The sequence below is a fragment of the Adiantum capillus-veneris genome, chromosome 24, assembly GCF_014529385.1.
Source record: "Adiantum capillus-veneris isolate H3 chromosome 24, ASM1452938v2, whole genome shotgun sequence".
Lineage (NCBI taxonomy): Eukaryota > Viridiplantae > Streptophyta > Polypodiopsida > Polypodiales > Pteridaceae > Adiantum > Adiantum capillus-veneris.
Window position 1 is genome coordinate 93,834,233 of NC_140954.1, and position 13,487 is coordinate 93,847,719.

At 43.5% G+C, this 13,487-nt stretch overlaps 1 protein-coding gene across 1 annotated transcript; it reads right to left on the reverse strand.

The window, feature by feature from the left end:
- Positions 1–9,578: 9,578 nt before the first annotated feature.
- LOC147426792 (heat shock protein 81-1-like) lies at positions 9,579–12,313 on the reverse strand. Its single transcript, XM_086497915.1, has 4 exons — positions 12,094–12,313; positions 11,862–12,003; positions 11,494–11,771; positions 9,579–11,381 (listed from the first exon to the last, which is right to left on the reverse strand). Exons 1-4 carry the CDS (start codon positions 12,217–12,219, stop codon positions 9,801–9,803), a joined length of 2,127 nt encoding a protein of 708 aa, XP_086354041.1. The 5' UTR covers positions 12,220–12,313; the 3' UTR covers positions 9,579–9,800.
- Positions 12,314–13,487: the final 1,174 nt, after the last annotated feature.

Below are 13,487 nucleotides of genomic sequence, written 5' to 3' on the forward strand. Positions count from 1 at the left end.
AGAACCTTATGAAAATCAAGGGATAAAGTCTTAGTGTATTCCAAAAAGGACAGTCAAAGAACAAGGGCCCTGCCAAACCCTAGCCATGGCGTGAGCAAGAACTGACGCGCCCTGTCTTGTTGCGCTTTACTCAACCTAAGGGGAGATGACCTCACCGGTCATCTCACCTTCCTTTCGCCCAGATTTGAGGCCGCCTAACATCTGGGCATCGGGCGGCCTCCCTCATCATTCCTTGGTACAAATTAACTCACCAGCCGACCTTGTCACAGGAGTTGGTGTCTTCAACAAAAGCCCGTATTCGCTCCATAGCCCTGCCACTGCAACTTTTCTTCACGGAGGTGAACAGCTTACTGGCTGCGAGCGACAGCATCGATAAGCTTGAGGCTGCGCGACTCCTTTGACATGGCGTCGGGTGCTACACACAACTCCCCCCTCCCTTCCCATCGGCAGGGGTATATCCTAGGCCTATTGAGGGCTCTGCCACCCCTGTTGTTGCCTCATCTCTCAACCAGGAGGAAGCGGTGGCTCTCCTGTAGGATGCTCTCACCAAGCTCCATGCGGTAAGCCTACTGTTATATTGCCTGCTATTCAGATTCGTCAAACTCAGAAAGATCTTGAGAATAGAGCCCTCATTGGCTTACTCGCTGGCCCTAGACCACCGGCTGAGGTCCTTAGGGAATGGATTCGAAACCAATGGGGGGTCATCGGGGCTGAAGTAGAGACTATCCAAGCTCTCCCAAAGAATCAGTACGTATTCGTGTTTAGGACTGCACACATGGCTTTTAGGGTTCTCAGCATTGGTTAGTGGCTGCTGCGTACCACACCTCTATGCCTCTTCAAATGGAACAAAGACTACAACCCAGAGAGAGATGCACTAACTCATTTTCCTATTTGCGTAGAATTCCCGAACCTGCCCTTACATTTCCATAACCATCTGAGGGTCATTGGTTCCCAGCTTAGAAAGGTTCTAGGAGGCCGTCCTAGAGGGGACTACATCCCCTCTTGGCACACACAGGCCTTAATCGAGATGGACATCTCGAATGACCTCCGCGCAACTATGGTTATCGCCTTGGATGACGGAGAATGCTTCGAACAACAACTGAACTACAAATATTTGTCTAACACCTGCTTCCATTGTGGCACCAAAGGGCACTTTGTTCGAGACTGCCCTATCAAGAACCCTAAGCCAGTGCCGAGGCCCCCCATCCAACCACCACATGAAGGTAAGACACAGTCTGAAACTCAACAAGCCACACCCCGTCCTGCAAGAGCAGAAAAGCATACAGCTAATAGAAACAACACCAAAAGAATCCGCACTCGGAACCCAAATAGGTTCGCCCTTCTATCCACCTTGCCTGAGTGGGAAGAGTCGGAGGTACTTGAGTCCGTGGGGCAGGATTCAGATGAAGAGCTAGACAACGAGACCCGACTAGAAAGCCAGGTCAACAAGGCTGACCTAGAGGCAATCACTAAGCTCAATAAGACCTCTACTAACCCTGAACACAACAAGGAGAATGAGGCACCTAACCTAATTGAAGGTGCAACCGTAGGTCCTGCTCCTATGGAGGTGCAAAAAGACAACAAGCGCACTCACCAATCAGTTACCAACCTCTCCCCGAGGTCTCAGAGCAAGCAACGCAAAGACCGTCGTAGTAACCGATGAGAATGCTGACATGGAATGTCAAAGGGTTATCAGACCCTTCCAAGGTCATGAAAGTAAGAGGGTGACTAGCTAACTACCCAGTAGATGTAATAGGGCTCCAGAAGGTTAAGACAACGGGGGATGAACTCACCCAAAGGCTCCAGGTGGTCTCTAAAGTTCACCAATGGCACATTTCCTCCCACTCCAAAGGCTCGGGGGATACTGTGCTAGGGATACCTCAGGATTGGAAAGTCCACCTCCAGGATTCCTTCACTAGTGAATACTGGATAGCAATACGTATTGAGTCCCCTATACAATGTACGCTAGTATCGGTCTATGCTAGAGGCTCGGTCAAAGATTGAGCTCAACTCTAGAGGAAACTGCGTTCTCTTTGTGGACCAGTTATCTTAGTGGGGGACTTTAATATGGTGGAATCATTGGACCACCGTTTTCAATCGAAGGGCCAGACCTTGTCGGGGACTAAACTGCAAGAGTGGGAATTACTCAGAACACACCTGGACCTTTGGGATGCAGGCAACCCTCGGGAATTCACATGATGGCAGAATTACTCCACGGGCCCTAACGCCAGGCAAGCTAGGTTGGATAGGTGTTACATTAGTGTTTCCCTTGCCAACAATTTTAATACAGTGAAAGCAAAACCTAGAACCACTTCATGTGCTTCAGATCACTATCCAGTGGTCATCACACTGGACAACAAAAGTAGCAAAATCAGAAACCATTGGTTTCACACAGATAACTCCCTCTTTCAACTTGGCGAGGTCCAAGCCAGTGTTAAGGAAATATGGATGCAAGCCTTCTCTAAAGGCCTTACCCCGGCCAAATCTTGAAAGGAAGCCATCTCCTCTACACAAAGCTCACTAGTCTACTTCAGACAAAAAGTCACGAAAATTAGGAGGAGGAGGAAAGACAGCATCTATAATGAACTGATTGAGCTGGAATCCTGCGGCACACTAGATTCCAACACCCATGACCAAATTGCTCTGCTAAGGCAGTAACTAAGAGTAGAAGAGGACCTTACTTTACTCCATACATCCGCTTTCTTTAGGGAGTGGTGGGCGGGCAAAGCAAACAATTCGACTAAAGAGATGTTCCGAAGCCTCAGGAAAAAACACCAGAAGGAAGCTATCCCCCTCCTCCAGGGCCCCAATGGCAAGGCCTCGTTCGACGTAGCGAATCTCGAAATAGCATAGGACCACTTCTCCCAGCTGTTTAGCCCTAAAGAAAAACCTGATGAAGCAGTCTCCCTTACTCGGGAACTAATCCGTAAAAGCAGGACTAAGGTCATTCCCCCCCACCTAGCATCTCAACTTGACTCGGATCTATCGGTTTGGGAGATCAAGCGTGCGATCGACTCCCTCAAACCCAGGAAAACCCCTGGCATAGATGGTCTCCCTGCCGAGTTCTTCCAAACATTTAAAGAAGTTCTAGCCCCTATGTTGGTCCTAGTCTGGGAGGAATCGGTCAAGCATGGTGCGCTTCCAGCTCAACTAAATACGGGCATCATAAAACTCCTCCACAAGAAGGGTCCAAAGGACATTCTCACCAACTGGCAACCACTCACAATGCTCAATGCTGCCTATAAAATCTCTGCTAAATCCATAGCTTTGATAATTTCCCCGGCCCTCTCAGAATGGTTGTGCGCTGAGCAAAAAGGGTTCATTAAGGGCAGAAGGATTATGGAGGTTGTCATCGCAATGTGGGAAGGAATCGAATATGCAGAGGAAACTGAGCAAGACTATGTGTTTCTCAAAGTAGACTTTGACAAAGCCTATGACAAGCTAGAGTGGGAATTTATGCTCGATTGCCTGGTCATGATGGGTTTCGGTCCTACCCTAGTCCAATTTTTTCATGCCAGAGTAGCAATTAATAACTCTCTCTCAGAACCCTTTCCCCTAAACAGTTCAGTTCGGCAAGGGTGTCCACTAGCATCCCTACTATTCACCTCCTCAGCTGACTCTCTCAACTGGCTTGTAAAAACGAAGATAGCAGTTGACCAACTCAGAGGTATTACTCTTCCGAATGGAAACCATCAATGTCTCTCTCAGTTCGTTGACAATACGAATGGGCTTCTGCACAATGACGACTTTTCCCTTAAAGCCTTTTCGGAATGTCTTAATGTGTTTTTTACAGCTTTAGGCTCACGCATCAATCATTCGAAAACGGGTATCAGAGCGTCTCTATCCTCTCTCTCCCTGATTGGATAGAAAGCCAGGGCTGCTCTTACCTGAAGGATGGAGTCATCTTCAGACTCCTAGGTATTCCTTTCGGCTTTAAGGTTACTATGCTACAAAGGTGGCAATGGGTTATGGAAAAGTTCTCTACCAAGCTAAACCGATGGCTTGGCTTCCAAGCTAATTTAGCAGGAAGAGATGTGGTAATCAAGCACTATATCTCCTGCTATGTACTGTTTTTTCTCTCATGCTATAGAGACCCCCAGATTCCCACTTAAAAGTTATCACCAAAATATGCAGGAATTTTCTGTGATCTAGAGACCCACTCAAGAAAGGAATGGCAAAGGTCAAATGGGACATCTTCTGTCTTCCAAAGGACCTAGGGGGGCTTGGCCTAACAAACTTTAAAGTTTGGGCTGACAAGCTCGAAGTGAAACTCGTTATCAGAGCCCTTAAACAGCCTGAGGAGGAGTGAGCTTCGCTGCTGTTCCGAAATGTCAACAAATTCAAACTAAGGAGGTCAAAGGTTGGGATAACCTTCCTTGGGTTACGGTTTTCTTCAGTTCGTTCGAATTCCAAGCCAATGGATCCAAGCTCCTCAAGTCCCTTTGGAAGGCCTATAAAGGGCGTCTCCAAATAAACTGGAACTCTAAATTCAGTCATCACTTCAGATATATGGAATTTATGTGGTGGGCTCTCTCTCCCATTCCCCCCCTGGGTCCCAGACAGGTGAGGACAGCCAAACGACTGCACAACAACGGCATTCGAACATGGATAGATATGTGGCACAAGGAAGAGTACAGGTGGCTTTCCCACTCTGAGCTACTCGTCAGACATCACCTACTACCCTGGGAATTAACTCTGTTAACCTCTCGGACAGATTCATTCCCACAGGAATTAGCCTGGATGCTCTCTAGCTCCCACACCCAGTCTCATAGGGCAATTCATTGGGCAGGTGGTAGCTCTTTTGCAAACCTGCCTAACCTTCCTCCTGCACTACAGGAACCGCTTCATGTAACCCTTAACAAAAAATGAAGGTTGTCCTTGGATCGCAGACAGTGGTGTTTCAAATGTCGTACCATCTGGAATCAAGGCATTCCAGCTAAACATTCAGTTCTGTTATGGCTTATCTTACATAAAGCCCTGTGGAGTGGCCACAAAATGAAAGTTGCTAGATTAGGTGATGGAATATGTGCACGGTGTCAATCTGATGAGGAAGACCTACCACATTTGTTTATGAACTGTCCTAAAAGCCTTGCTATTCTTTCTCCACTTGTGAAATGTCTCGGTTCCCCTCGAGTTGGAAACAACTATTGCTTGGAGACTCTGTCTCAATCTTTTTTGCTGTTTGGAATAAAATAAGGGGGGAATTCTTATAAAATAAGCCTATTTTGCCCACTTCTTCTTGCAAGTGAACCAGCTAAAGCTAGAGCAATGCAGAATTTATGAAGCAAACTACAAAATCCTAACAGACTGCATGGGGCACTACAACAGCGCTAATATCAACAAACAACAAGAAATTCTGTTGGATGGATCCTACTCTCATCTACAGCGAATGATGGATGAAAGCTGCATGGAAGGGGAGAAGCTCAGAAGACAACATGCTAATCAGCTACGACTCATCGCCCTTATCCAAGAAGTGTTAAGGGATCTTCTGGGCTCTGGTCCTTCTGCAAACTCTAACTGAGTGGGTCTCTGTATGATGTAACTACATGGCGATTGATGGTTGAAGTATTTTTTGCCAGACCCCTTTTTGTAATTATGGAGATAAAGGCAAGTCTACCCACTGAGTCAATGGAGTCCAATGTAATTTTGATCGTTCTAATATAATTTCTCGCACCCTTTATGGGAAAAAAAACGAACCTTCTAGGCTTTAGTAAGAACCCAACCTCTAATTTGTATATCGACTAGGCATGACGAGGTACATCTTGCCATGTTGGGGAAAATCCTTCAATCAATGCACTCCAAGACGCACCATTCCGTATAGAAAGCTCCTCAAGAACCTTAAGTGCATCGCATTCGACATAAATATCGGCCAAGCATTGCCAAGAACACAACATCGTAATATCAGTCGCATGCATATCAATCAAAACACCACATTTAGCATACATATATACCATAGTTTTGCCGAGCACATTCCTACAAGCAATGTACTCAAAAAAATGCAATCTTGGACAATAAGCTCTATAGTCATTTTCGGTGGCAAAAATAGCCAAAAGCCTTTTTCTTGCTGCCATTTTGGCATTACCTGCAACCACTACATTTAAAACGACAATCTTTACCAAAATCCCTTCTTTCGTGTTTCTCCTAGTGGACGTAGAGCGTCACGACAACGTCTTTGCCCACATCGAGTTGAAATCACCTTTGCAAATTCCTCCACCATTGGGCTTGCGAATGTGTGCACATGTATCACTATCAGTCCCGTTCACTAGTCTTGATGGGATTAGCCAATCAAGAGATCCAAAAAGTCAAGGACTTCCTACAGGACTACATGTTTATGTTATGTGTTGTTCATTTAGATGTTAAACAAGCACAAAACAAATATTGAAAGTATGCTTATGAAAAACAACAACTGGTCACTTTTGAAGAAGGCGAACAAATTTTTCTACGTGTACCAAAACATTCCAAAAGTCTAAAGATGGGTCTAGTTCAAAATTTAGCTCCTCATGTGGTCCATTGACGGTTATCAAACACAGTGTTGAAATCGCGTGCAAGTTGGATTTACCATCCTCTTCAAGTGTATATCCAATTCAAGTTTGCCTCATAAATCAGTACGTATTTTGGATTCTCATCTTTTACGTACAAGGCATCATGAATGCCATCAAGTACGTATTTTGGATTCTCATGTTTTGAATACAAGGCACCATGAACGCCATTAAGTTTTGGTTAAGTGGAAAGATAGACTTGAGGGACATTAGTGTGAAAAAAAAAATCCACTTATATTTTTGAGGACAAAAACTATTCTCCAAGGGGGGAGTATTGTAAGGGTCCATGCAAGGGGCTATGAGCCCATAGGCTTGGAAAAGGGCCCTTATATAGCCGAAAGCTATATAAGATCATGGTTGGGTGGTGGTAAATCACAAACATTTTTCCTTGTCCAAGTAAAGCATTTTTATCTTATTGTAATCTGATAACACAAATAGCGCTCACTAAAACATCCTAGAAGATAGGTTTGTGGATCCCGTTAAATAAGATCCCATAGGCAATAAAAGCATGCACACAACTCGAGTGTAGCTCCATTTAGCCACTTCTTGATGTTTTCCATCCATCTTGATCTAATAATTTGCTTTTGTGCATCTTTTGACGTTCTTACTTGCTTCCCATGTAATTCTTGGAAGTCGATACGAAAGGATTTTCCAAATCTTAAGCATGTACTCCATGAGAACCTCAATGGGAAGTGATACAAAGTCAAGAAGTAAGAGAATGTATGGTTTTTGTGTGCTGGCTTACAAAGTGATCCATATATCTATTTTGTATAATTTTTTAACAGTGACCCTTGAGTTTACATCCCTTCTCAAAATAGAAATAATGAGCTTTGTCTAAGCAAATAGGTGCTCAACCTGTCAACATATTATTTTTTTTCGATTGAAAATTATTGTGGTAGGTACTCTTTCGAACACACATGATGGTTGTGAGATGGGTAAGAAGTATTTTGGAAACTTTGATAAATTTAAGGACCTATTGGGAAGTTTTAGTGAAAATTATCAAAATTGAGGGATATTTTGGAAATTCTTATAACATCACAGGGGTTGGCTTTCTTTACCACATAAGGCATCAAGAGTACATAAATTGCCTCTAAGTCAATACAAAACCCAAACCAAATCAAATATGCATACAAGAGCATCAACATCCAAATGCTAAAATTCTTGAGGCTCTATCTTATTCACGAAATGTTGACGTATTTGTGCTCTCAAGCTCTTATGTCTTGGAAGTCATAAAAGGGAGGTAAGTTTTCCCTCAATAAAAGTTGATAGAACTTGGAATTGGATTATTTACAAGCACAAATGTCATAATTGTGAGCTTATTGGTAACATTTTGTTGTCTAAGATACTAAAATATATGTCTACTATCAATAAGGATGAATTCTATGAAAATTAGAAGATCCATCAATTGGTACAACTCAATACATGGTTTGTTTGGATGACTTCAATTACATTTATCACTAGCACAAGGTAGCAGACACAAAGGTCATTGCTAGTGGCGCAATAGGTGGACTTTGTATTTTAACATTTTTGAAATTTAAAGGGTCTTTCAGAATTTTCAGAAAATACATAGGTATTTTGATCATTTTTTCTATATTATGTACTGAAGTCGAATTTTAACTCCACTATTTAAAATCAACTCTAACTTAGGGTTTCATTCAAGTATAAGAGAGTTATACTCGCATTTATAAGAGTCTGTTTTTCTTTTCTTTTTTAACTTATAGATAGTCTAAGCTCATACTTTATGAGAAAGTAGTCGAGTTAGCTCAATGGCTCTTTACATAGGAGAGCTCGATCTATGGGATTCAAAGAAGAGTGCCTGGGGACATTTTCTTGACCAAAAACGATAACATCAATTCATCAAACCATCAACCACTAATCGACATCGACCTTGCATACCACATGCAAGGTAGTCCCCCATCAACTCAACAAAAGTAAGCATACACTATCACATCTTGTATATATGTCCACCAATACATCACCATCCTTGCCTTCCACAATTGTGCAAACAAGAAGCTTTGCTGCACACAAGTTTTATCATGTACCTGCACTCTTTATTGTGTATCGCGCTCAAGGTTCATCGCATGAATATGTGGAGTCTGTGTGTGTGTGTGGAGAGAGAGAGAGAGAGAGAGAGAAAGAGAGAGAGAGAGAGAGGGATGATGGACAACAGCAACTTCCAAATCTAGAACCTCCAAGAGCAACCCATACACTTTGAACAACCCTAAACCAAATGGAACTTCACATTTACATTGAGATAAAAAGCTCCACAATATCCCTACACCTAAAGAAAAGTGACTCCTTTGAGAACATTTGTTCTTACGTTGATTGCCAAATAGGCCAGCATAGACCCCGGTATGGCACACCACCAGGTCGACTTCCTCCACGGAGACCTCAAAGAATGAGCCTTCTACAAAGAGTGGTGGTACCAAAGAGTGACGGTACCTTCACCAAACAAGGTGAAGGCTCACTTTGGCATTCTAAAACAATAAAACAAAAAGGAAGTCAAGTTATGTTAGCAATGAAGAGACCTTTTAACAAACTAAAAACAGAATAAAATTTTAATAATTCGCTAGAAAACGAAGTCCAATGGGAACATTAAAAAATATGAATTGTATGGTTAGCTCTCTTATTCTCTAAGAAAGCCATGCCTAATTCTCTTCTTCTCTAAGAAAGCCATGCCTAACTCTCTTCTTCTCTAAGGCTTGTTTAAGAAAGCCAAAAAAGGGCAGCCCAAGCAACAGACTCCCTCTCACCTTAATCTCAATGGCACCACAAATCCCATCAAGAACAAGGCCTGTGTGGGTACTCACAAAACCAAGTTTCCCCAAAACTCCTGAAAGTTACATAAAAGACGAGTACAGCTCAAGATCAACCTTGGATTCATTGATGACCAGATAGCTTTCGACGTTCCCAATCAATATTTGATCCATGAATGAGCAGACAGCCCCATTTTGACACACAAGCAGACCTTAAAAAGAAAACCCCACGCCTTGCAAAGGGATTCAAAAGTTTCTTAAAACAGCAGACAAGCCGATCATGTGAGCAAAAGAACCATGTTGAAAACAACGAGCAGCATGAAGCATTAGCTAGTTTGCTTCAATAAGAAAAAAGTACATTTGCACCCAGGGTGAAAAAAGTACATTTGCACCCAGGGTAATGGCAGCCAAAACTGTGAATCAAATAAGAAGAACAGAGCTCTCTCTGTGAAGACTAAACAATAAACTCTAGAAAGATGCCTTGGGGAAGCTAGTCATAAGCAGACTAGTCCACTTCCTCCATGTTGCTGCCCTCTGCATCTGCACCCTCTTCCAAAGGAGGTATGTCCGCATCAGCATCAGCTGTGGTGGAGGTATCATCATCAATGCTCAAGCCCAGCTTCAGCATCCTATGAATCCTGCTCCCAAAAGTGTTGGGGTCGTCTAAGCTAAAGCCAGACGTTAAAAGAGCAGTTTCATGCAGCAACAGAATCAAGTCTTTCACAGACTTGTCATTCTTGTCGGCCTCTGCTCTCTTCCTAAGCTCCTCCATTATAGAATTATCAGGATTGATCTCCATGGTCTTCTTGCTAGACATGTAGCTCGACATGCTGCTGTCTCTCAAGGCCTGCGCCTTCATAATTCTCTCCATATTGGCTGTCCAACCATATTCTCCAGTCACTAAGCAGCAAGGAGAATCCACAATTCGATCTGAAACCATCACCTTCTCGACTCTGTCACCAAGAATGTCCTTGATGACTTTGCACAAACTCTCAAATGCCGCTTTCTTCTCCTCTTTCTTCTTCTTTTCGTCTTCAGATTCATCCAGCTTCAGACCCTCCTTGGTTGCAGACACAAGCTTCTTTCCATCATACTCCTTCAATTGGCCAACTGCATACTCATCAATGGCATCCACAAGGAAAAGCACCTCGTACCCCTTCTTCTTCAGCCGTTCAAGGAAAGGAGAGTTTTCCACAGCTTTCTTGCTCTCGCCGGTTATGTAATAAATATCAGTCTGTCCATCCTTCATGCGAGTGACATAATCCTTCAAGCTGGTCAGTTCATCACCACTCTTCGTGGAGTGGTAACGGAGTAGGTCAGCAAGCTTTGCCCTATTAGAACTGTCCTCATGAATTCCCAGTTTTATATTCTTTCCAAAGGCCTCATAAAACTTGTCAAAATCTTCTTTGTTCTCAGCAATTTCTGCAAACAGCTCCAGGCACTTTTTCACAAGATTCTTACGGATAACCTTCAGAACCTTATTTTGCTGCAACGTCTCACGGGAAATGTTGAGAGGCAGATCCTCAGAGTCCACCACACCCTTGATGAATCCTAGATACTCTGGAATCAGCTCCTCACAATTATCCATAATAAACACACGCCGAACATAGAGCTTAATGTTATTCAACTTCTTCCTGGTATCAAAGAGATCAAAGGGAGCTCGCTTCGGAACAAACAGGACAGCTTTGAATTCAAGTTGACCCTCCACAGAGAAGTGCTTAACAGCCAAATGCTCCTCCCAGTCATTGGTAAGGCTCTTGTAGAAGGACGAATATTCATCCTTTGTAATGTCTTCAGGCTTTCTCATCCAGATAGGTTTTTGCTTGTTCACTAGACTCCACTCATGGGAAACCTCTTTCACTTTCTTTTTCTTCTTGTCTGAAGCTTCTTTCTCCTCATTAATCTCTTCCACAACCCCTTCTTCTTCTTCCTCCTTCTCTCCTTCTTCCTTTTTCTCTTCTTCTTCATCGTCCTCCTCAACTTCTTTCTCCGTCGTTTTTTCAGACCATAAAGAGATTGGGTAGCTGATAAACTCCGAGTGCTTCTTCACAAGGTCCTTTAGCCTTCTCTCTTCTAAATACTCAAGCTGCAAGTGCAAAAAATCAAAGAGGAAGCTAAATCTCCATAACCTGTAGAGCAGCACATACATGGCACTCAAGATGGTGTTTTATTAACTTGATTAAAACAAGGAGAAGGACCTGGTCTTCCTTGAGAAACAGTGTAATTTTGGTTCCACGACCAAGGAGCTCTCCAGTATCCTTGGTCACCGTGAATGAACCACCAGCTTGAGACTCCCAAATATACTGCTCATCATCGTTGTGCTTGGTTGTGACAATGACCCTTTCAGCGACAAGGTATGCAGAGTAGAAACCCACACCAAATTGACCTATCATGCTCACATCCGCACCCGCAGCTAAGGCTTCCATAAATTCCTTTGTTCCGGACCGAGCAATAGTTCCCAAATTGTTCACCAAATCTAGCACATGCAGCAACAGATTAGGCGTCTTGCTGTACATGCACACAATCTTCAGCAGGACTATATGCTACATCCATGAGATCTACTTACCGGCTTTGGTCATTCCAATGCCGCTATCTACGATTGTTAAGGAGCTAGATGCCTTGTCAGGAACAATGTGAATGAATAACTCAGGCTGCGAATCAAGCTTACTCTTGTCCGTAAGACTCTCAAACCGAATCTTGTCCAAAGCCTGCGCAACCATGCATTCAAAGCAATCTAAACAACCGTAAAAAACTTAACCTTGACCACAGAAGCTCAAAAAGACATAGTAAACACTAACATCTGAAGAGTTGCTGATGAGCTCTCGCAAGAAGATCTCCTTGTTGGAGTAGAAGGTGTTGATGATGAGACTAAGAAGCTGATTGATTTCGGCCTGGAAGGCAAACGTTTCGGTTTCGGACGCCATAGCTGAGCTTTGTGAACGCTGGAGCAGACGACCGAGGACTTGGGCCGCTGAGTTGGGCGGGAAAAGGAAACAAGCTGTGGTGGGGACGGCGAGGTATGCAAGGGCAAGATCTGATATTTCGACCCGTTATCCAACGGTCTAACTTGTCATGCAGGTTAATGCAGAAAAACCCGGTCGTTAATGTATTTTTCACCGGCTAAACCCGGACCCACCGCATTTTTAGCGTGAAAACCGCACGAGCCAATTTACGCTAAACCGGAAAATCCTGTAATTTAGAGCCCAGTCCCGCCATGCTGTTGCAGGGGTGCGCAATGAAACTGAGAATAATTCCTTGACTTGCAGCTGACTCACAAATGTCAACGATTTTCGAGAGCGTGAGTGAAGCCCTGCAAGTATTTGCTATTTTCGTTTTTTTAATAGCGACTGTAGTGTAGTGCGAGTATGTCGACCCCCATAGCCCATGTAATTGTTGCATGTGACGATGAAGCTTGCAGAACTTCAGTCCCCGTAGCCCCTATAGAGGCTAGGTGGGACGGGGCTCTTAACATGGTTTGTTTGCACTACCTTTCGACAAAACTGGAGGGTGCATGTTGACTCGCAGTGTTCGGGGAAAATGTGTCTCAGCTTAATATCATGCCCTTTTCAATTTCAAAAATGCCAGTTGAGGGCAAGGGGAAAAGGAAAAATTCCGCCCCAAACTAGAGAAAAATAGTGTAAAAACCTAAAAAACTAACCTAATTTTCTAAAACTTCCTCTTGGGAAATCCAAGGAAAGGAATTTTGTATGTTTGGAAAAATGATTTTTCCGAAACACTAATGTTGAGGGAGTTTCAGCCCTTGTACAACAGACTACCCTTCAAATTTTAGAACGTATGTTTTATTCGTATTGCCTATCTGCAAAAAGGGAGGGAGTATGCCGAGAGAGTTGCAACCCATGTTATGTTTTATTCTTCTCTTTAATCTATAGTCTTCTTCTTCTTCTTCTTCTTCTCTTCTCTCTCTCTCTCTCTCTCTCTCTCTCTCTCTCCCCCCAATTGGAGTGAAAAGGCATGCCAACGTCTCTCTCCAGACACCTTCTCGTAGTGGTGTTTGGAGACCAATAAAATTTTTAAAAAACATGGTTAAGACCTTGTGAGTTCCTTGAAGAGTGTGGGTGTGGGAGTGCAATCCCATAAAACTAGACGCATGTGTGTGTGTGTGTGTGTGTGTGTGTGTGTGTGTGTGTGTGTGTGAGAGTGAGAGAGAGAGAGAGAGTGAGAGAAGTGAACT

Bases quoted from the DNA above. Each gene is read 5' to 3' on its own strand.
- LOC147426792 (XM_086497915.1), bottom strand. From the start codon at position 12,219: ATGGCGTCCGAAACCGAAACGTTTGCCTTCCAGGCCGAAATCAATCAG. The intron at 11,772-11,861 runs GTAAGTAGATCT...TGCATGTGCTAG, and splicing joins CATTGGAATGACCAAAGCCG to ATTTGGTGAACAATTTGGGA. The intron at 11,382-11,493 runs GTCCTTCTCCTT...TTGCACTTGCAG, and splicing joins TGTTTCTCAAGGAAGACCAG to CTTGAGTATTTAGAAGAGAG.